The sequence below is a fragment of the Triticum urartu genome, chromosome 5A (genome assembly GCF_056163025.1).
Source record: "Triticum urartu cultivar PI428250 chromosome 5A, HENAU_Tu73, whole genome shotgun sequence".
Lineage (NCBI taxonomy): Eukaryota > Viridiplantae > Streptophyta > Magnoliopsida > Poales > Poaceae > Triticum > Triticum urartu.
Window position 1 is genome coordinate 528573357 of NC_141877.1, and position 23174 is coordinate 528596530.

Here is a 23174-nt window from a genome sequence, read left to right on the forward strand (position 1 = left end):
GGCCACTGAAGGCAAATTTTAACATGGTTGCTCTTACCTCCTCTTTGAAAATGTGAGATAATAATATATAATAGATTGAGTCGTTGATTTTATTAAGTAGTGACTCTAAAAAACGAAAATGATTCAGTTCGGGCTTTGCCCCCCGCCTGACCTTTAAAAAAGAATTGCCTTGGACTCACCTTGGACTCCCGGTGCCCCCATCGGTACTGCTAATCTGGGATGTCAGTGCTTCCTGGAGCCTCGACAACAACACCTGGTCCTTGGTGGCGCTCTCTGTTGTACGGAAGATTTGAGACTCGAGAAATTCCACGGCAATCCTTCACAAGAATCAGACCTCAACTTTAAATATTTCTCAGACTTTACGCTTAACCACATAGTTTCAAGGAACCACGGCAAGAGGTAACCACCATGTCAATGTAGCAACGCCTTTCCCGGAAGTGCTATTCTGAGCTCGCGCACAGGTGCGCTCGGTATCCTTCCCGCACGTCGTTCTCGTGATCCACAATCCCACGTGTATAGGCACAGGTATTATTCTCGTATATGCGTGTATGAACAGTCGCACGGGCCCATATCTGGCATAACGGGCTTGGTACGCCGTTTATCACCTGGGCTCCGGCTCAGACGTGGGCGAGCCCATGCCGACCGTTGTCTCATTTATTCTTCCACACCACCGCACCCGCAGACCAATCTTCCTCCCCATGATTCGTTCCTCCACTTTTCTTCTCGCTGAATATTTTTTTTGCCGAAACTGCATCCAGATTCTGCATTAGATCCAATTTTGTAATGCCTGACACTGAGAGAGATAGCAGAGTAGGAGCCATGGCAAGAACTCCCCTGTAGCGTTCAGACCCCTCTTCAGAAGAATGGTGGAATGGCTTAACTGGTGCAGGCATACGCAGAGGAGTAGCTACCCCGCTGCTTATGTATTTTTCCTGCCCTTTTTTTCCCGCTCTTGCATTTTGACCTTCGAATGGGATCGGCATAGCACAGGGCGCGGAGCCTCGCAGTCGCATGCACTTGTCAACAAGGCACATTGCTACCTGTCCACTGTTTAATTTGCATGTCCCATCTCATTAGGCAAACATAGCCAACCTCTATTTTTAAAATTCGGTGAACAAGAATCATGTTTGTTGCAAAGGTAAGCGCAGTCGTCAGACTATATGAGCCAGGTTAGCAAACCAATGCACAGGCATGTTCAGTCTGTCAACAAATAAGGATGAACTACCATATACCATATACTAGTACCTGGTGATCATACTGCCGAAACATTCAGAATGCATGACCATAATACCAAACATTTCACAAAACAATACACCAGCAGCATGCATACTATCTTCAAAATCAGTTTGTAAATTCAGAATGTGCTTCCACGACCCTGCAAATTTCAGACTTGTCAGCACCACTGTTTGAAAATTTCAGAAAGCACGACCATATAGCCAACAAATTCAAATAAAATAACACAGCATCGTGTGACAGAGTTTCGTGTTTATTGTAAAACAAGCCATCAAGGCATTGTTATGACTAACAGCAGACCAGCACACTCAGCAACCATTTGGGAGTGCTACAAAGGGAGTAACCACCGGATACATTTTGTTCTACAGAATTACACTCTTCACGAAAACAGCACATAGAAAAACTTGAAGCGACTGATCAGATGGCGCTCATCCGACGGCGGCTTTAGTCTTACTGTTGTATGACTTTGTAAGGTCTTGTGAGAATAATTAATAAAGTGGCCGTATGCATCGTCCAGATGCAGAGGCCGAGGGTCATCCTCCTTTTCTAAAAAAAAGATGGCGCTCATCCATAGATCACCTACTCTTTTGTAGTTGTTTCGCCTGTGACCTTCAACGCCACAATTTTTGCACCTTGCCGGTTTGCGAACAGGCTTCAGGATATCGCCAGGTCTGGGCAGGTTGTCCTCTTATGCCCCTGCTGACGACATATCGTGCAGAACCTCGTCCATTTGCTTAGACCCTCGTATGGCGCCTTCTCCTGGGTAGTTGTTGGGCGACCCATCTCTTTTCGCTTCTTTGGAGCCAACAATCCAGCCAGCATGTTCCCACTTGTTCACTGAAGTAGCTTCAGCATTCAAAGCTTCGATAGATGCACCTCCACTTCCATCAAGAATTGTCGCCTGCACTGGTGCCTGATTAACGACATCTCCATTTTAAGCTATCCTCCTAGCCCATCCTTCACCTCTGCAAAGTGTTGCATATCTATATCAAGCAACTCTTACTGAGAGACATGAATTTCTCACAGGCCTCAACACTTGTGTCACCCATCCGCGCCAGCTCCATGGCATGCATGTACATGTTGAAATGCCTGAAGCTGAATGGGTTATTGTGGGCATTATCTCTCAGATATTAAGTAAGGTGAGGCGGTAGTATGTCGCGTGCATCTCTGGTCCACCGCTTGACGATGTGTTTCTGTGGTATCTCTATTATATGAATGAAATCCAGCACCTGCACATTTTAACTTTCTCCGTTAGTTCACCATAGGCTGTGCACAAATGTGTCCAACCGCAAAGTGACCATACCTTAAAACATAGCTGCATAGCAGACCCATGTGTGCAAATGGCTCACACTCACATTCAAGTTCATCACCCCCTTCCAGTACATTTACCTCCTACGACACTCTGCAACACTTTTCTCTCCTTGCAGCCTCCATGTGAATCGCACGATAAAGTTTCCCCTTCTCAAGCTCTTCAACTTGGTATGCCCCACACTCATAGAGTATATGCCCAAACTGCTCGAACATAGCTCATGTGTATATCTTACCAGGATGACGATCGATAGCTAAGTTTGCATTGTAGAGGCCTACTCTGAAACACAGATAAACCAAATTAGTTACTGGGCTAGCAGTTCATATATACTGTCAATCATCAAATAAATCTTACTATTTGTGTCTGTTTCTCCTCGTAGTTCTCCTCTGCTTCCCTGTCAAACTGAAGTCTCATGTACTTCTTGATAAACATATTCACTGGACAACCCGGTGGAACATTATTCTTCAGCATGTTGTTTGTACGTTCACTGCGCTGTGTGCTGGTCATCTTTGCATAGAAAACACCTTTGAAATATGGCTTCTCCCACTTGTGCCGTATTTCATACAGTTGCATCATGTATGAGTGAGTCTTTAGATTGTATTTCTCCACCAAGATCTTCCAAGCTTCCTCGAATTTGTCGATTGTAAGCATGTGATTCACTACCTTGTGGAACTCTGCCCTGAACTCACTCTTCTTGGTGTACAATGAATTGAGTGATTCTTTTGCCTTTTTTTAGCACGTGCCACTTGAACCATCGATGCACCAGTCTGAGGCATTACATTTTTTATGGCAAACTCCATTGCGCAGCATTGATCTGCACAACAAGTTAAATCATATTACAATCCATGTTTCAAAAACATCAATCCTGAAATGGATGAACCACACATTTTTTGTATTATAAAGGTTCAAACATGTCAGAATTGTTTTGGGCGCACTCACTCCCATCATCCTAACGAACTCCGTGAAAACCTACTCAAATGTTCTCTCTTATTCATCACGAACCAAAACCCCAGCTAGGATGATACTCTGAAAATGATTGTTCACACCGACGAATAGACCAAATGGCATGTTGTACATGTTTGTTCTGTAAGTCGTATCGAAAGTAACGATGTCTCCAAAGAATGTGTACTGCAACCTGCTGCTCACATTCGCCCACATCAAATTTGTTATCGGACCATCGTTGTCTGCTCGCACACGATAAGTGAAGTGGCGATCTCTTGAACTGAGTTCTGCGAAAACCTCCATAGTTTCCTCATGTCATCTTCAGCCCGCACCCTGGTGATTTTGCCACACAAATTTTTCAGAGCTCTTTTTGTAAAGGGGGGCTTCTCCATTGAGCCCCAAAAAAACTTCCAATAATGCTGTGTACTTTTGCTAGGTTCACATTGTTCTGGCGCAACTGCTCAACCAGATCTCTGCTGTAGACATCAATGTGCTTGTGCAAATGCCAGTGTATTGTCTGCCCATATGTTGGACACAACGAGTGGTTGTGCTGCTCACGATGCTCAGCTATGTACCAACCATTGGCCTTTGAACGGAGCAATCTTATCAGTGTAGGGCATTCGCATCGGCACGATCAAGTGTCCTCCACCCCGGGTTTTCCCTGCAAAACCATTTCCAAGAAAATACCATGGGTCATGTTTGATGAACTGCAAGAGCAATCAGATTAATACAATTTTATGCAACTATGGTTATGGTGGAATACCGCACAAACACAAACTTCCATGCATTTTGTCCTCTCCACATTCAGTCTGCTCTTCCCGTGCCTTATCCCGAACGCCTTCTCCCAGGAGTAGATATTGTGAAAGTCATAGGCCTCGCCGGGTGTATCAAAGCTTGTGCCAATTGCAGGCACGATCACAATCTCCCCTGGTTTCTCAGCGAATCCACGATTATCCTTCCACAGGGCGCTGGGACGTCCAGGGTTAGGCGTCCTTCCTGGAGCAGCTGCTCCAATTCTCACACTGTTTCTTAAATAAAAAAATCACTTTTCCCAACATGTGTTTATGCTAAATACAGCTATATCATCAATTGGTCTCCACACTTCTCAAATCATTTTCCATTTATGAGGGATGATCCTTTATGTTTGTGTCCAACTCAAAGTCCGATATTACAGTTTATCAACTCAGGTGCGCTATATGCTTGCTCATGTCAGGATCCAATATGCAGTGAACTAATCAATATTGCTCAGACTTCTTTTAATCATCAGGTGCATGCTAATCTATGTACCAATTTTAGGTTCCACGGAATTTGTTTGCACTACAAGAAGACATGAATGAAATCTGCTGCCTGGAAGACAGAATAATCATGTGAGCAAGTCAGTTTATGCAATTTTCGAGATCACCCGGCAAAACCAAATGCCATGATTTTCCTTGTTTAGTCGTCTGTTCGGTGCTAGTATGTTCACTACTGGCTAGAGTGAAAGCAACGAGGTCCAAACAATATATTAAACTCTTAATATTGTTTCTATCCCAAAAATATGCACCTAAAATCTCTGTTTGCAAAAAATATTCAACAATTCTGCAGGTCAATTCATGCATTTTCTAACTACAACTTGATAGAACAAATAGTCCCCAAATCCAATCACCCTAATCCAAGAGATTACCTTCTAGTCCAGCCTGGAGTCTTTGGATGAATCGATTGGTCGGATGCATGTGGTTCAACATCCCTTTTGCCCGCAACTCCCCCCTCCGCTGCACAGATCTGGCCGTCCGTGCTACCCCCTGCCATGGGGGGCAGCTCATCTGCACCTATCGCCACCGCGGGGAAGCAGAGCGGCTCCATCGGAAACTCGTTGTCGCTCGCATCGGCCATATCTAGGACCATCATACATATCCTTTTTTTTTCAAATCTGGCATGAAGGAATAGCAGGCAGTAAGGATGCGTGGGGGGAGGGGATTACCTCCTAATAGGCTGTACACGGAACTCCATTATTCCAACAAACCACTGCTCTGCAATCTCCGCGCCCGCCCCGCCGCCAATATCCGCTGCTCAGAGAGCCATAACCGTCGATGGAGATCCAGCAAAGCGTAGCCAGAGGTAGGAGACAGCCCGGCACTTGTCCTCATCCGTCATTTACTCTTCGGCCTACCGCCGCCTACCGGAAACCTGAATTCCTGAGCCACGGATCAGGAGAAGATCACGGTCCCAAGCCACGGCTCGGGCATTCTCCTGTCACGGCGGCATCCACGCGCTCCGGAGCTGTCGTCGCCTGTCGACCGTATTTCCTTTTCACATGATTTAAAAATGGTCGACTGCCTGGCTCAGTAAAGTAACGCGTCCCATCCCGATGAAGTAACGAGCCGCCAGGATACCGTGCTCACGTGTGCTCGTGAGCAGAACAACCCCTTCCCGCCTTTCCCCATGACTTGCCGCTACCTGAATCTATTTATCTCTTATCATTTACATATTTTCCTACATCTACACTTCTTTTTATGTTTTTTGTAACATAATTGCTTAACCTCTACCTATAATATGTACATGGTTAATGTTAATTATTTGTTCAAGATTTAATATGAATAATTATGTAGTTGAGGTTGAAATTTGACATCATAGTTCATTGTAGACCTGTGACGGGATTTAAAAAACCGTGCTAATAAGAACCTAAAAGTACACTGTGAATATACCCACGTACCCCTTCGCCCTAGCCTCATGTGACCAAGGCGCTCGGGTTTCCTTGCCTCTTGCTGGCTCCGCCGCCGGTCCGCCTCGCCTCCTATGGTTCTTGGACCATGGAGGCATGGTGGATCCCGACCCTTATAGGCGGGAGGGCTCAGTTTGTAGGTGTTTTTTAAGTTTTGTTAGGTTTGTGCCATGCTCAAGAAGACGGTGCGGTGGCGGCTTCCTGAATATGGAATAAGGCCCTCCCCATGTAGCCCTTGTCCCGGCGGAGCTTCTAGCATCGTCGGAGGGCATGTGGAGTTGTGTCTCCGGCGGATCTCGTGGGATCCGTTTGGCGTTTGTCTTCGGTGGATCCAGTCTTCGTTTGTCTACATACGTCTGATACGTCTCCAACGTATCTATCATTTTTGATTGTTCCATGCTGTTATATTAACAATCTTGGATGTTTTATAATCATTGTATAGTCATTTTATATCATTTTTGGTAATAACCTATTGACATAGTGTCAAGTTTCAGTTGCTAGTTTTTTGCATGTTTTTACATCGCAGAAAATCAATACCAAACGAAGTCCAAATGCCATGAAACTTTACAGAGATTTTTTATAGACCAGAAGACACCTAATGGGCCCTGGCTGCGCTTGGAGGGTGCTCCGAGGAGAGCACAACCCACCAGGGCGCGCCAGGAGGCCCAGGTGCGCCCTGGTGGGTTGTGCTTACCTGGGTGCCACCCGGACCGCCTCTTTGCTATATAAATACCCCAATATTCCCCAAACCCTAGGGAGTCGATCAAATATTGATCCAGCCGCCGCAGAGTCCAAAACCACCAGATCCAATCTAGACACCATCTCGGATGGGGTTCACCACCTCCGTTGGTGCCTCTTCGATAATGCGTGAGTAGTTCTTTGTAGACCTTCGGGTCCGTAGTTAGTAGCTAGATGGCTTCCTCTCTCTCTCTCGTTGAATTCTCAATAGAATGGTCTCTTGGAGATCCATATGATGTAACTCTTTTGCGGTGTGTTTGTTGGGATCCGATGAACTTTGAGTTTATGATCAGATCTATCTCTTTTTATATCCATGAAAATATTTGAGTTTCTTTGATCTCTTTTATGCATGATTGCTTATAGTCTCGTATTTCTTCTCCGATATTTGGGTTTTGTTTGGTCAACTTGATCTATTTATCTTGCAATGGGAAGATGTGCTTTGTAGTGGGTTCGATCTTACGGTGCTTGATCCCAGTGACAGAAGGGGAACCGACACGTATGTATCATTGCTACTAAGGTTAAAACGATGGGGTCTATCTCTACATAGATAGATCTTGTCTACATCATGTCATCGTTCTTATTGCATTATTCCGTTTCTTCATAAACTTAATACACTAGATGCATGCTGGATAGCGGTCGATGTGTGGAATAATAGTAGTAGATGCATGCAGGAGTCGGTCTACTAATCTTGGATGTGATGCCTATATAAAGATCATTGCCTGGATATTGTCATGATTATTTGAAATTCTATCAATTGTCCAACAGTAATTTGTTCACCCACCGTTTGCTATTTTTCTCGAGAGAAGCCAGTAGTGAAACCTATGGCCCCCGGGTCTCTTTCTCATATTATTTGCCTTTGCGATCTACTTTTCCTTTGCCTTTTACTTTCAGATCTATTAAACCAAAAATACAAAAATACTTTGCTGCACTTTATTTTATTTGCGATATATTTATTCAATCTATTACACTTTCTCACGTTCGTTTGCCAATTTCTGGCACCGTTACCCGAAAGGGATTGACAACCCCTTTAACACGTCGGGTTGCGAGTGGTTGTTCTTTGTGTGCAGGGGGTGTTTACGTTGTGTTGGTTGGTTCTCCTACTGGTTCGATAACCTTGGTTTCATCACTAAGGAAAATACCTATGGTCGCTGTGCTGCATCATCCCTTCCTCTCTGGGAAATACTGACGTAGTCCTAGCCAACATCAACGTCTGTATAAAGGTTGGATCCTTCGATCTACGCTTCTCTTCATCGGCGGTGGTTGCTGTTCTGGTGCGCTGGTCCTATGGGGTCTTAGCATGATGATTTCCTGACTGTCTATTACAACAATGTTGCCTGACTCCGACGAGGGAGGGGCAATGACGGCGGCGTGCCTTCGGCTCGCTCCAGTGATTGTAGTCATCGCTAGGTGATCTATGGATCTGAATGTTCTTTTTATTTCTAGTGTTCTTTATACTACCTTGAAAGCCGATGAATAGATATGAAGTTTTCTCGCAAAAAAACCTAAATGTACAAATTTGGTGTTTTTCTGAACCATGATGGGCTGGGGATACCACTGTCCTTCTAACAATCAAGACATAGATTTGTTTGCATAAATTTGGTGTTAAGAATAATGATTTAGTCATTGTTTGATTTTCATATTATAATGTTTAATTAATATTTTTTATATTTCACGCTTCCGTGTTGGGTACATCGGACCTTTGGGTCACCCAAGTACCCATGCACATGTCTAATTCAACGTTTTAAATGGGGTTTTGTCATTAAACTTCTTTTTTAGTTGAATTTTATGTTTGCGGACACAAGCGACATGATCTTCACACGCGCCAATTTTCCCAATCATGGAACTACGCTTACATATGTAGTTGATTTTATTTAAATTGCATATCAGTACACTGAAGTAGAGCATCATCCAAGTTACCACAACTGTTGTCATCTAAATGGACCAGCTGAGATAATTGCGGACATGGCTCAATGAATTATCACGTCATTAACCAGTCGTTTATGACGATTCCGTTAATCTTTAAGCTTAGTCATCTTTGTTTTAAATTAGCAACGTCAACATAAATGACGGGGTATGTGTGTGCAAGCCTTTAGATCATGTATTCAGCGTTCATATAAGTTTTTTACACATACCTGTTATGTCTTGGTCGGAAAAATATGGACTTACTTTCTCATTAATTCAGTTTAAACACCTGAGTTCCTTACGGTTCAGATTTCTCTCTATGTTACTTGAGGATGATCAAGTTTAAGTTTGAAGGGGTTGATGAGTGTTATTTTTACACTCATTCAACGTAAGTTTAAACTGAGATATTTCATAAGAACCAAGTTATTCGTTGCAATATTGCCGCTAATGACTAATGAATGCAAAGAGTTTTCAAATATCTGACATTTATTTTGTTTCCATGGAAAATGAGCTATTAATGGACGAAATCAAGCCAATACATGAAAATGAGTAAAGTGGAGATAGAGGAGATAAGTGGGAGGCGCAACGGAGGAGTCAAAGCAAAAGACGGTGTTTTATACGACGATCACCGCTCGTATGGATTGTCGTATGGACTGCCAACAGTTTCATATGATCCATCTGTGACGTTTTTGGTTACTTTTTGCGCATGGCCCGACTGAGAGGCAAAAAACGAGTCAGTCTATGCTGGGCCTGGTTACGAAAAAAACAAGGCAAAAAGCAAAGTTGTCAAGTAGTTTGGTTGCCTGCATATGAGTCTTGTCATCATGAAGCATTTTTCATCCGTTGTTTGATTGCATACATGCATATGACTAGAAGTTAACAACACCACTTAACAATGATGTGTGTCGCCGCCACCCAAGCACGCGCACACTGCAGCAAGTCCGTGCCCTGGGCTCCCGTGCCCGCGCTCCGCCCTTCCCGACGCCGGCTCTGGTGTTGGCCTCCTCCGCTACGCAGAGCTGCAACAGCACCATCATGTATTTCCCCTCGTCCCGCACCCACTCCACCAGTCGGCTGATGGTGTCCATGTCCCGGTTGAGGATGTAGGTGCCCTTTGCCGCGGCCTCCAGCTGCACCAGCGCTCGACGCGCCCCTCGGCCGCTGAAGTGAAGAGCCCCAGCCACGCTGGCGATATCATCGGGAACATCGCAAACGTCGCCCGCACGTGCACGCCGACGCACGCGCCGAGGACGGCCACGACGAGCGCCTGCCTGAGCCGGGCGAGCGTCCTGATCCTATGGCGTGCGGCCTTCCTATCGGAGTCGAGGCCCTTGAGGAGGTCCGTGGAGCTGATTCGCGCGTCCCCGAGCCTGCCCTGCATGGCCGCCAACATAGTAAAGGGCCTCCCGAGCACGGAGGAGACATAGGTGAGGCTCCATCCGGGGACGAGCCTGCCGCGGCGCGTGGCCTGGAGCGGGCGGTAGTGGAGGCGGATCTGCTCGATGTCCTTAAGGAGGTTGCTGTAAAGGAAGGACGCGTCGGCTGTCTCGTTGTAGTAGGCGGAGAGGAGGCCATGGACGTTCGGGTGGTTGCGCGCGTACGCGAGCGCTACAGCGGCGGGGTTGAGCAGGTGCTTGGCCGTCTCATCGTAGTAGACGGAGAGGAGGTGGTGGACGTCTGGGCGGTTGCACGCAGACGCGAGCGCCGCGGCGGCGGGGTTGAACAGGTGCTCGGTGAAGATGTGGTAGGAGGAGAGGCACTTGGATGCGGCGCCGGAGGAGGTGGCGGGTCTGGGCCCGAGCTCGCGCGAGGGCATGGACGACAGCAGGGCGTCCCCATCGACGATGTCTTCCAGGCGACACACCTTGATCTCTGGGCGGCCGAGGCCGTGGCAGTGCTGGAGCAGATAGCGGCCGTCGTCGTCGTCCGTGACGAACTCACCCTCCTAGAGGTCGGGGCAGTGGCGGCTGTCGCGCAGGTGACAACAGAAGAAGGAAGGGGATGGGGGGATAAGGTGATTAACTGCTAACACGTTTCCAGCGAGCCACCCATTTGCGCTTCCTTGCATCGCCCAAGCATGGCTCGTTGGAAATTGTCGATTTGGCCGTTCCCAGTGAGGCAGGTCCTTTAAGAAATGTGTCATGCAGGCCCAACAATACTTGCATATAACATAACAGCCTAACACCAAAAAGATGCTACATACAACGGACCTGGTTGTGATTTTGTGGGAAACCAAACGTATCCCTGAACACCCTTTATAAAAGGCCCAACGCGAGAAGAGCAACACACGACGCCACACATTGCCATCTTCACAGTAGTCATCTCCATAAACCCTAGTTGCCGCCATTTTCCATCTACATCTCCATGACCACTATCTTCATCACGAACATAGTTCTCAGCCACCTAGCCATACTTTGTAATCGTGTATCCCTTCTGACATCTATTGTAAGACATATTATCAATCAATCGAATTTCATGATGTGTTCTTCAATGATTTCTTCATGTGATCTGATCTTCATGTGTGAGTAGTTTGGTAAGGACATGGGTTGAGGTATAGCCCTACAAACCAATGTATTTGTTGGAGGGATCGATGGAAGTATTTCAATTAACGCCTCGTATGTATAACATAAAATTGCTTTGTAGTTGTCTCTTGTCTCGTTCGTGTTCTTCATCCCTACATGTACCAAGGATCATGGAGAACGATCCACAGAGAGGCTAAGGGCAGGAAGACTGTGATGTGTTATTCTGAACACCAAGACAGAAAGGTTTAGTACGATAACATGGATCCTATCTCCGGGGATACAAGAGGCGTAGTTATTAAACGCCCATTGCTTTTGTTTGTTTCCATGTTAATTACCGAGACAACCCGCACAATGGATAGGGCATTCAGTTGGATAACTGACTCTTGATGCATGACACATGTCAGTCAAGACGTAATTTGAGCACATCCCCACTTTGATACATAGCAGGAACATCTCGATGGACGACTTTGAAGGCACAAATTAAAATCATAATGGTCTCGACACAAATATATGGTTGTAAGCATAAGTCCTCATACCCATGCCTATTTTTGTTATAAGTGTTTCTAGTGTCAACTTGATTCTAATCTAGTCAAAAGCTAGAATTTAATTCTCTTGCAAAATCTTGTTAGAATCCCTTGTGTCGGGGATTTGGTGCGACATATGCCAAAGGATGGCTTATCATGGTGGGGGCGAGTAGAACGTCGCCGGTGCCTGGAAACGGGATAAGGCGAAGGCATGCACGCCGGCGAATCTTACCCAGCTTCGGGGCTCTCCGGGGAGATAATACCCCTACTGCTGCTCCACGGGGTCTCCGCATGATCACTATGGCAAAGTGTTTACACGGTTGCTCCTCGAGCTGTTTCCTGGAGGTAGGAGAGGGCAAGGCTAGCTCTCTCCTTCCTATACGATCTGGTCTAGTGCTAATGGATTCCAACCCTTTGCATGGATGCCCTGAGGGGTTTATATAGGCCTACCCCCCAAGGATACAATGGTAATCTGGCTGGGCGCGGGCCCAGCCGTCAGTCTCTCTGGCCGCCGTCTTATCCGCCGACTCCTGGGGCCCGCCGACTGGCTCGGTACGGAGCCGACAGGCCGCGTCCGCCGCGGGCGGGTCTTGCCGGCTGCAAATTACTGTAGCCGTGCCTCTAATGACGCAAGCTTGGTCATGAGGTCGTGGCGACAGCTCCGCCGTCTGGCGGGCGATCACTGTGGCCACTACTTGTCGTGTCTGATTAATGGCGCGTGGGGCCCATGGGAGGGGCCGGCCGACTTCTGGTGGCCGACTCACATCCGGGCCGACTGGTGGTGCTTTCACCGTCTTTCGTACGCTCGCCGACTGGTGGGCCATCATCCCTGGGTCGTACCAGCAGGCCGTCGTGGGCACAGGGCTCCGCCCCCCGGGGCTGACGTCAGGGCCGACATGGCAATAGTGTCGCGCCGCGCGGAGATCTCTGCGGGTACGGCGTACTGTAGCCACGCCTGCTCATGGAAAAGGGGTGGGAGTGGACCATACTATGGCCACTCCCCGTCCCGTCCCTCTTTATGAGGGCATGGGGGTTGTTGGCGTCGCGGGCCGACTCCCCAAGGCCGGCTTCTATGGAAGTCGCCAGTCAGGAGTCGGCTTTACCCTGAAGCCGTTCCTGGGACTCGGCCGCGAGTGGGCAGTCGGCCGCCTCGCCGCCGACTCCTCAGAAGGCGGCTCTTCGTCCTGGGATCTCGAGGGGCGCAGTCTGCCTCAATGTCTTGAAAGGTTCTAGGCCTGGGTTAGCCTACCCGTGGCCCATTACTCCGACAGTAGTCCCCGAAGCTGGTGAGGCTCCGAGGGCGACACGTCGTGGAGCCTCGACAGTTTCTTTTCTCCGACGGTTGGATCTGGGCTTCGCTAGCCGTCTTCTGTCAAGCCGACTAGTTGGAGTCGGACTTGCTCAAGGCCGACTTGCCCCTAAAAAAGTTTGAACGTCGCGGCGGAGTTCAGGCGGCGTGCCTGATAAGCTTCCGGGTTGCCGCCCGCGGTTGACCCGTCGCGAGGCGCCACATGGCGGAGCTAGTCTGCTCACCCACGCGCGCGACGGGACAGGCCTACAGGCGGGGCCCGCCACTACCGCGCCTCGGCATGCGAACGGATCCGTTGTGGCCGCGCAGACGGTTGGGGTTCCCGCACGGTTATTGCATGTGGTAACTTCGTGTGGTAAATCGTGGGGGTCGTGGGGTCCCGGGCGCAGTTAATCCCACGACCGCCCCCTTGACTTCTCAGCCCACGAGCCTACAAGTAGGCGGGGGGAGGGGGGCGGCGAAGCACGCGTGCCCATTCTCCCCACTTCCTTTCACTCCTTCTTGCTTCTTCTTCCTCTTGCTGCTGCCGCTCCGAACCACGCCGCGCCCACAACGATGAGCTCCTCCTCCGTCGCCGCGCCTCCTGCTGTTCGCTCTGGAGTGTGTGATGGCTCCGAGGTTGACGACGAAGACATCGAGATCCTCCGCCAGACACGGCGGCTGCCCGACAGGGACTTAGTGCGGGTCCGCCTCGCGCCGGAGGGGAAATATCGCCGGTGCCGGTGGAGGGCGAGCGGGTCATATTTCGCTCGCACCTTATGCGCGGCCTGGGGTGCTGCTGGCTGACTTCGCCGCCCTGTGCGAAGGCTTCCTCGGCGTTCTCCCCACCATCGAGCTCTGGGGTGAGTTCTTCCAGTCCAAGCTCGGCACACACGTCGCCGGCATGCCGGCCCAGTGCGGTGCATTCATCGCGATGTGGAGATCAGTGGCCGACAATCCGTTTCCCACCATCACACTGATTAAGTCGGTGAAGATGTGGCAGCAGTCCTATTTTTATGTGAAGAACGTCGCCCCAGAAGGCGACTGGGTCAACCTGCCGGCTTACGAAGCCGGCGCGCCGGCTGGAAGGCTCCCCAGCTGGTCACACCGAGCCAAGACGCCGTCTCCCACTGGTGCCGCCGCCGTCGCGTGACTCCGAGTGCTGACGTAGTCAGAGGGCCTAATCGGGGCCGACTTGCTGGCCGCCTTCGTGGCACGCCGAGTCCTCCCACTCCAAGGCCGACCTCACCTGATCTGCCAGATGAGCGGTCATCAGGACCCGAGTCGGATGTGCTCCAAGGACATGCCTCACGCGGAGGTGGCGAACACGGTGAACTACATCGCGAACTGCGGTCTCTCGGCGGACTGGCGGTTCGGCAAGGAGCCGTATTCGCGCGCCAACCCCCCGCCTATTGTAAGTCATCTTCCTTCTTCTTCTGTTTCTTTTGTTGCCGAGTCCGACTTGTCAAGTCTGACTGTTTTTTGTTTTGAATCAGAACCCTCTCGTCCCTCCTTCGGCCGGCACCGCGGGGCCGGCTCGTCAGTTTGTCCTCGATCGGGCGGAGAGAGATGTCGATGATCCTGACTTGGGGGCGGCGGCCATGGAAGCCGACGCCGAGGGAGGAGGAGGAGAATAAGGTGGCTCCAGGCCCTCGGCCACTTTTGCCGACTGGCCTGACGACGAGGCCGAGGGAGAAGTCGCCCCGCGTCGCCAACCAAAAGCCGGCCAGCCAAGCCCGAGTTCCTCTGCCGGCTTGGACGCTCAAGGCGGTGCGAAGAAGCACCGGGCCGGGCCGAGTACGCTTGGTGGCCGGTCGAAGAAGTTCAAGGGAGCGGCCGCCGCGACCAAGCGGGAAGAGGCGACCGCGAAAGCCAACCGCTTCCGCAAGGAAGTGAAGAAGCCGCCGCTGGTCTCTACGTAAGCGCCTCCGTCCCTTATCCTTATTTTTTCTTTGTTGATCTTATCTGAGTTTTTCATATGCTTTCCTCGCCTCAGGGCTCCCCTCACTCTTGAGAGGGTTGCCGCCGCCTCCGTTATCGGGTCGGTGGAGACGTCTGCCACCACTCGGCGGATTGACCCCGCCACCGATCTTCGGGAGGCGATGGAGCAGAACGCGCAGGAGAAGCGCGAGGAGGACGAGGCCGCCCGCCGGGAGAAAGCGGAGGCCGAGAAGGCGGAGGCCTCCGCCCTGAAGAAGCTGGAGGCGGCCGAGGCCGCCGCTGCGGCAAATCGGCCGGCCAAGGAAGTCGCGCCCCGGCGGTCGGCGGTGTTCGTCACCCCTCTGAACTCCGCGCCGCCGCCCCCGGAGTTCACGGGGCAGTCAGGGGAAGCCGCCGGTGAGCTCCCGATCGTGGAGAGAGGCGGCGGCGACGCCCCCATGCCGGACGCGGTCGCGCCGCCACAACCGCCCCCGCCGCCGTCTAGAAGCGCGCAAGGCAAACAGCCGGCGGATCCACCCTTGCCGTCGACTGAAGATGAGGCCGTGGCAAGGCTACTCCTTCAAGTCGGCTCGCCAACGCGCCGCCGTCTTGAGAAGGCGACTTCGGCGCCACACCCCTTGGAGATCGGCACCGCCAGCTCGTCAATTCCAGACACCGAAGCGACGAGTGCCGCGCCCATTGGGTGGGTGCGAGGAGGCAGCACGGGCCTGCTGAACCAGGCGCTTCTAGATGTCCAAACGAAGCTGCGAGCTGAGAGCGACGCCATCCAAAACTGCACCAAGGCGCACCTGGCGTCGCGGGCAGCCATCTAGGTATGCTTTCTCCTTTGTCCCTGTTTTCTTGTTCCTCTCTGTGGGGGCGCGCCAGCGCACCCACTGGGTGTAGTCCCCGAGTTTTGGGCCGGCTGCTGAGCAGGCGGCCCGGAACTCCAATTGGTAAGTTCCAGGTACTAACCTTTATTCTGAAATACTTGTTGCAAGACTATCACAACCTCCGTGTCACCGCCTTCAACCGCAATGTTGAAGAGCTGGGCAAGCGGACTGCTGACTTGTCGGAGAGCCAGAGTGAGTCCTTTTTCTTCTTTACGGGGGCGCGTTGGCGCACCCACGGGCTGTAGTCCCCGAGATTCGGGCCGACTGCTGAGCAGTCAGGCCGGATCTCCCCGGCGACCTTCTTCGTTGATGACTTAACGCCTTCTTTCTTCTTTCTCTTCAGAGGCCAATGCCACTCTTCAACAGCAGCTGAACGAGGCCAACTCCGCGTTGCGCGCCAAGGGGGGGGGAGTGCAGCAAGCTCGCCGCAGAGCGCGATCTGCTGGTCGCACAATTGGCAGAGTAGAAGGAGCTGCTTACAAAGACGCAGAAGGAGGCGCAAGAGGCGGAGGCCACCCTCCTGGCCGAGTTCGCGAGCGAGCGCTCCTCCTGGACCGACAAGGAGGCAATGCTGGTCTCCGGCTTCCACGAGATCGAGGACCTCGTCGACGGTGAGCTTCTTTGCTTTCCTTCTTCGAGCCGCCGACTATATGTCGAGCTGACTCCTGGTTTTTTTGACTTGTTCTTCATTCTTTCCATCTTGGCAGACTTCTTCCCCGGCCACTCGCAGGCCGCCATTCAAGCTATCGAGGCCGACCGCAAGGAGCGGAGGGCGGGTGGCGCGGAGATCGCCGCTGATTCCCCTCGGACCCTTGACGAGCATATTCTGAGCATTAGGGCTCGCCTGCAACCGGCCCACCAGATGTTGCGCCGGCTTCAACGTGTCGACGTCCAAGAGATCGCCGCCCTGTGGCTAGACGTGTAGGCTCCGCGCACCCCCAGTCAGACTGCCGACTGGCTGGAGGTCGCGGCTGGCCGTCTTGAGGCCTGGAAGGGTTCCTCGGCCCAGGCCGGAGCGCGCTGAGCCTTGGAATTCGTCAAGGCATGGTATTCGGGGCTGGACCTAGACCGGCTGGACACACTCCGGTCAGAGGCCCAGCTGGAGCTGGCAGCCGCGGAAGACACCCTTGTCAAGCGTGCGGCGGCGATCCCCGAGTACACCGACACCAGCATCTTTGTCCCCGAGCGGGCTAAAGAGGGTGAGGAGGTGCCGTCGGAGTGGTTTGGGCTGAACCCCGACTACGGCGAGGACTCGGCAGAGGTGATCGGCTCCAGCGCCGAGGAGGAAGACGAGGCGGAGGACGGGAGCGAGACGGAGGCACCGGAAGACGGAGCGGACGGCCAGCCTCAGCTCGACCGCGCCTCCAGCAACGAGCCGTGCCCGCCCAAGCCGACTGCTGCCGGAGGTGATCAAGCCGAGACCGCCCAGCCGGCCGCCCCAACATCCACCACCGCTGTCTCCTCCGATCCTCCAAACCCGTCTGCCGCCCCTAGGCTGCCACCTTGTCTTTGTTTTATCTGTTCTAATAGTTTTTGAAGAACTTGTTAATTTGCATAATTCCACCCACGGGGTATATTTTGAAATTCTGCTCGAAGATTCGGCCAAGGGCCTTTGTTATGTAAATATTCATTCGACTTCTATCTTTCTTGCTCATTGTTCTTTTGGCTTTTTCCTTTGCCGTCTTCCCTCAGTTGCTGTCTTTGTCAGTCAGACAGCCGCTCTACGGACTGCTGCTGGATCAAATTCTTGGTCACTTTGGGAAGGCAAGTACTTAGCCGTTTTTAGAGTTGTTTAACAAGTCGGGTAGAAGGCAGCAAGCCGACTATTCAAGAGTCGGTTTGTGAAAAAAGGCTGGAAGCCGGCCTTAAGCTATGTTTGTGCTTTGATTCCTTAGCCATTTTTCATGTGGACGCCCATTCTTCCTTACTCCTGCCCACCAGACAGTCGCTCTGTGAGCTGCGGCTTCTGGAAGGAGACGGTTTAGGCGCCACACACTACTTGTCCGGCTGCAGGAAGCATTTCATAGCGCAGGACGGCAAGTCCTCGGGCCGACTAGTCGAACCCGGTGCCAAGCGGCATAACAAAGAGTAATATACTCGAAGGCATATTTCTTATCATATAGATAAAAGAGGGCAGTCCCCGAGCTCTTCTCGGGGGGCCTGAAGTCTTGGTACTTTTAATACAAAAGGTAGCGTGATACATACTGCGTTTAACTGTAAAATTTTCGGAGGAGATTTGCATTCCATGGCCGCTCTGTCTCTTTGCCGGAGTCGTCCCTCTTGCGTGCTCGGGGCTTCTGAGCGTCGATCAGGTAGTAGGAGTCGTTGCCCAGCACTTTGCTGATGATGAAGGGGCCTTCCCAAGGTGCCGACAGCTTGTGCTGGCCGGCTGTTCACTGGATTAATCGGAGCACGAGGTCGCCCTCCTGGAAAGATCTCAGCCTGACCTTCCTGTTGTAGTATCTGCGCAGGCTCTGCTGGTAGATGCTGGACTGGCTGAGTGCCAACAGCCGGCCCTCTTCCAGCAGGTCGACGCCGTCTTGTCATGCTTCTTCTGCTTCTTCCTCGGTGTACATGGTGACTCGCGGGGAATCGAATTCTATGTCCGTTGGGATGACGGCTTCAGCACCGTAGACGAGGAAGAAAGGCGTGAAGCCGGTTGACTTGTTTGGAGTTGTGCGCAGACTCCAGAGGACGGCTGGCAACTCGTCGAGCCAGCAGCCAGCCGAGCGCTCCAAAGGCTCGATTAGTCGAGGCTTGATGCCGGACAGGATGAGGCCGTTTGCTCGCTCCACCTGGCCGTTTGACTGTGGATGGACGACGGATGCTAGGTCCAGTTGGATGCCCTGTGTCGCACAGAAACGGGCCAAGGCGCCTTTGGCAAAATTCGCGCCGTTGTCGGTGATGATGCTGTGTGGTATGCCGTACCGAATTGTGATGTCGGAGATGAAAGTCACGGCAGTCGGACCGTTCAGTTTCTTGATTGGCGTCGCTTCTATCCACTTGGTGAACTTGTCCACTGCGACAAGTAAGTGAGTTAAGCCACCTCGTGCCGTCTTGAATGGTCCCACCATGTCTAGACCCCAAACTGCGAAAGGCCAGACAATGGGGATGGTCTTGAGTGCAGAAGCCGGCTGATGCGGCTTGGAGAAGAACTTCTGGCACCCTTTGCATTTTTGGACCAATTCCTTGGCCTCTTCTAAGGCCGTTGGCCAAAAGAAACCGTGTCGGAAAGCCTTGGCGACGAGTGCTCTTGTGGCCGCATGGTGGCCGCACTCGCCTTGATGGATGTCTTTGAGAATTGCTTGGCCTTGCTCTGGCTCTACGCAGCGCTGGTAGACACCAGTGACGCTGCGCCTGACCAGCTCTCTGTTGACTATGGTGTAGGCTGCCGCTCGGCGTTGTACTTGCCGAGCTAAGGTCTCATCAGTCGGCAGCTCTTTGTTCATCGGGAATTTCAGGATGGGCTGGGCCCATGAGGGTGCTGCTATTTCTTCGACTGCCAGAACTACGACTTGGACGAGGGCGGCTGGGCTGGGAGGCGAAGGGCTGGAGTCAACAACCGCTTGCCGGATTAATGAAGTCCCTGGGCCGACTGGTGCAACCCTTGGGCCGAGTTCTGGAGTCTTCGGGCCGGCCGCCGCAGTCCCCGGGCCGTGTTCTGCAGTCCCTGGGCTGGCCTCGACTGTGGCGGCTTTGGAGCCATCTACCAAAATCCCCGTACCGTCTGCCGGGGCTCTGGAGTCGGATCCGACTTCTTCGGGAGGAGCCGGCACAAAGATGGAGTCTGATTCTGGTGAAGGCTTGACAGACGGCTTGAGGAGGCGTTGAAGGGCGACGCCGGATGGTATTGCTTGGCGGGTAGAGCCGATTCGTGCCAAGGCGTCTGCTTGGTCGTTGTCGTTTCTTGGCATATGGAGGAACTCGCACCCCTCGAAATATCCGCTGAGTTGCTGCACGAGGAAACGGTAACTCGCCATGTTTGCATCTTTGGCGTCCCAGTCGCCAGACGACTGCTGGACCACGAAGTCCGAGTCGCCATAACACAGGATCCGGCGAATGCCAAGTTCTTTGGCAAGTCGGAGCCCGTGAATGAGCGCTTCGTACTCGGCGACGTTGTTGGAGGCGGCAAAGTGGATTTGCAGTGCGTATTTGAGCTTGTCGCCTTTAGTGGAAGTGAGGACGACGCCGACTCCCAAGCCGGTGCGCATCTTGGAGCCGTCAAAATGCATCCGCCAATGGGTGGAGTCGGGCGCTGGAGGTAGGTACTGGGTCTCGGCCCAGTCGACGAGGAAGTCGGCCAGTGCTTGTGACTTGATGGCAGTGCGGGGCTGGTAGTGGATGGTGTAGGGAGCCAGCTCTATGGCCCATTTGGCCACTCGGCCAGAAGCATCTCGGCTTCCGATGATCTCGGCAAGTGGGGCCGTGCAGACCACAGTGATTGGATGCTCTTGAAAGTAAGGCTTCAATTTCTTGGCGGCAAAGTGCACGCCATAGCACATCTTCTGGTAGTGGGGGTAGTTCTGCTTGGAGGCCGACAGCACTTCGCTCAGGTAATATATCGGTCTCTGGATAGGTAGTGCCTTGCCTTCCTCCTTGCATTCCACTATAATGACTGTGCTGACTACCCGGCTGGTGGCGGCGATGTACAGGAGCATAGGCTCCTTAGGAGTCGGAGCCGCCAGAACGGCTGGAGTAGTCAGCATCTTCTTCAACTGGAGAAAAGCTTCATCCGCCTTGTGGTTCCACTCGAAAAAAGTAGTCTTCTTCATGAGCTGGTATAAGGGGAGAGCTTTCTCGCCCAGCCGACTGATGAATCGGCTGATGGACGCCAAGCAGCTGGTGAACTTTTGCATGTCCAGCAGTCGGCTGGGTACCTCCATCCTCTCAATGGCCTTGATCTTTACAGGGTTGCACTCTATGCCGCGTTCAGAAACCAGGAAGCCAAGGAGTTGGCCGGCTGGTACTCCGAAGACGCACTTCTCAGGGTTGAGCTTGATCTGGAATCGGTGCAGGTTCTCAAAGGTCTCCTTGAGGTCTTCCAGCAGTGTTCCACGCTTCTCCGTCTTCATCACCACATCGTCCACGTAGACGTGGGCGTTTCTGCCGAGTTGCTTGAGGAGGCACTTCTGCATGCAACGTTGAAAGGTGGCGCCGGCATTCCTCAAGCCGAACGTCATGGTGAGGTAGCAGAAGGCTCCAAATGGCGTGATGAAGGCGGTCTTCAGTCTGTCAGCCGGGTTCAGCTTGATCTAGTGATATCCTGAATATGCATCCAAAAAGCTCAACAGCTCGCATCCGGCTGTGGAGTCTATCACCTGATCAATTCTTGGTAAAGCAAACGGGTTCTTGGGGCAAGCCTTGTTGAGGCTTGTGTAGTCAATACACATTTGCCACTGCTTGTTCTTCTTCAGTACCAGGACCGGGTTGGCTAGCCACTCTGGAAAGAATACTTCCATAATGAAGCCGGCTGCTAGGATCGGGCTATCTCTTCTCCGACAACTCTTCTCTTTTCTTCTGATAGGTGGCGCAAGGGCTGCCTGACCGGCTTTGCATCAGATCGGACATGTAACTTGTGCTCGGCGAATTCCGTCGATACACCTGGCATGTCTTTGGGGGACCATGCGAAGATGTCCCGATTCTCACGGAGGAAATCGACGAGCTCGCCTTCCTATTTGCTATCGAGGTTTGCGCCTACGACAGCGTACCTCTCTGGGTGCTCCGGATCCAAGGGTATCTTCTTTGTCTCTTTGGCCGGCTTGAACGAACCCTCAGTCTCTGACTCCTTTGGGTTAGGCGACACCTCTAGCTGCTTGCCGGCCATCGCCACAACCCGGTCAAGGAGCCGCTTCTCGGCCGCGATCACCAGGGACTCGGCCAGCCGACTACTCTCAGCCGCACAGGAAGACGACTTCCGGTAGTCGCCGGCTACGGTCAGAATCCCCCTGGAACTGGGCATCTTCATTTTGAGGTAGGCGTAGTGGGGGACTGCCATGAACTTGGCCAGGGCGGGTCGGCCAAGTAATGCATGGTAGGGGCTCTCAAGGTCCACCACCTCAAACCAAACTGACTCTCGGCGGAAGTGATCTTTGTCTCCAAAGAGGACGCCCATCAGGATCTTGCCGATTGGTGAGCAGGAAAGACCAGGAACAATGCCGTGGAACACAGTTCGGCTGTTCTGAAGCTGTCTTTGCTTGATTCCTAACTTCTCCATGGTGTCCTTGTACAGGATGTTGATGCTGCTGCCTTCGTCTATCAGAACTCGTGAGAAACGAGCAGCTCGTCTATCCGTGGCAAAGGTGGCATCCAAGACCAAAGCATAAGAGCCCGGACTCGGCATCACCTCTGGGTGATCAGCTCTGCTCCAGCTGATAGGCTTCTCGGACCAGTGCATGAACTCTGGTGTCTCTGATGCTACTGCATTCACCTCTTGTCGCTGCAGCCGCCTGCTGCGTCGATCATCAGCCACGCTGGTAAATATCACGCAGGCTCTGTGCTCTTCGGGGTACTCGTCTTGTACTGCGCCGACTGGCCTGACAGCCGACTGCTGGGGCGGAGGCGGAGGCTGCTGCCCAGTAGGCGGGGGAGGTAGGAGGCCGTCTCCTTTGGCGATCCTGGTGAGCCAGTGGCACTTCCGGGTGGTGTGATTCGACGGCTTCGCGCTGCTATGGAACTTGCAAGGACCATCCAGAGTCTGCTCGTATAAGAAAGCCGACAACCAGTTGGGCTTGCCACCTTTCTGCCGCTTGGGTGGAGGCTGCCCGTCCGGCTGCTGGTCTTCAACTGTCGCCACCTGCCGGCTGCCGGAAGCCGGCTGCGGGGCCTTGCGCTTGTGGTCGTTCTGCTGTTGCCGTCAACTAGCGTCTCCTGCTGGAGTTCTAGGAGCCTGAGGGGCCACTTTGCCAGTCGCGCTAACTTGAATCTCCGCCTTCATGGAGGAGTCGGCCGTGGCATACTTGTCTGCTATGATCAACAGCTCGTCGAGGGTTTCTGGCTCGTTGCGGAGGAGCTTGTGCTTGAGGAGGGTGCCTTCTCTGCACCCAGCGGTGAAGTACTCGATAGCCTACACCTCGTGCACGCCCTCGCAGGAGTTCCGAAGCTCGGCCCAACGTGTGAGGTAGTCGCAAGTTGACTCGTTGGGGCCTTGCATGCACAAGGAAAGCTGACGAGGCTTGGGAGGACGCTTGTACGTGCTGGTGAAG

At 52.3% G+C, this 23174-nt stretch overlaps 1 protein-coding gene and 1 pseudogene across 4 annotated transcripts; both read right to left on the reverse strand.

The window, feature by feature from the left end:
• Positions 1-919: 919 nt before the first annotated feature.
• LOC125507265 (UPF0496 protein 3-like) lies at positions 920-12695 on the reverse strand (annotated as a pseudogene).
• LOC125507264 (uncharacterized) lies at positions 1434-5790 on the reverse strand. 4 transcript variants are annotated; one of them, XM_087521481.1, is made up of 7 exons: positions 5445-5790; positions 5148-5358; positions 4248-4506; positions 3678-4145; positions 2897-3356; positions 2537-2821; positions 1434-2462 (listed from the first exon to the last, which is right to left on the reverse strand). In XM_087521481.1, the coding sequence occupies exons 2-4, from the start codon at positions 5354-5356 to the stop codon at positions 4119-4121; spliced, it is 495 nt and encodes a 164-aa protein (XP_087377607.1). In that variant the 5' UTR covers positions 5357-5358; positions 5445-5790; the 3' UTR covers positions 1434-2462; positions 2537-2821; positions 2897-3356; positions 3678-4118. The 4 variants fall into 4 exon arrangements, with proteins under 4 accessions (XP_087377607.1, XP_087377606.1, XP_087377604.1 ...); XM_087521480.1 differs by having other exon boundaries at positions 3516-4145; XM_087521478.1 differs by having other exon boundaries at positions 3482-4145.
• Positions 12696-23174: the final 10479 nt, after the last annotated feature.

Coding starts and splice junctions, on each gene's coding strand:
- LOC125507264 (XM_087521481.1), bottom strand. CDS start 5,356: ATGGCCGATGCGAGCGACAACGAGTTTCCGATGGAGCCGCTCTGCTTC. Junction 4,507..5,147: donor ACTCCAGGCTGGACTAGAAG/GTAATCTCTTGG, acceptor TTTAAGAAACAG/TGTGAGAATTGGAGCAGCTG. Junction 4,146..4,247: donor TGGAAGTTTGTGTTTGTGCG/GTATTCCACCAT, acceptor ATGGTTTTGCAG/GGAAAACCCGGGGTGGAGGA.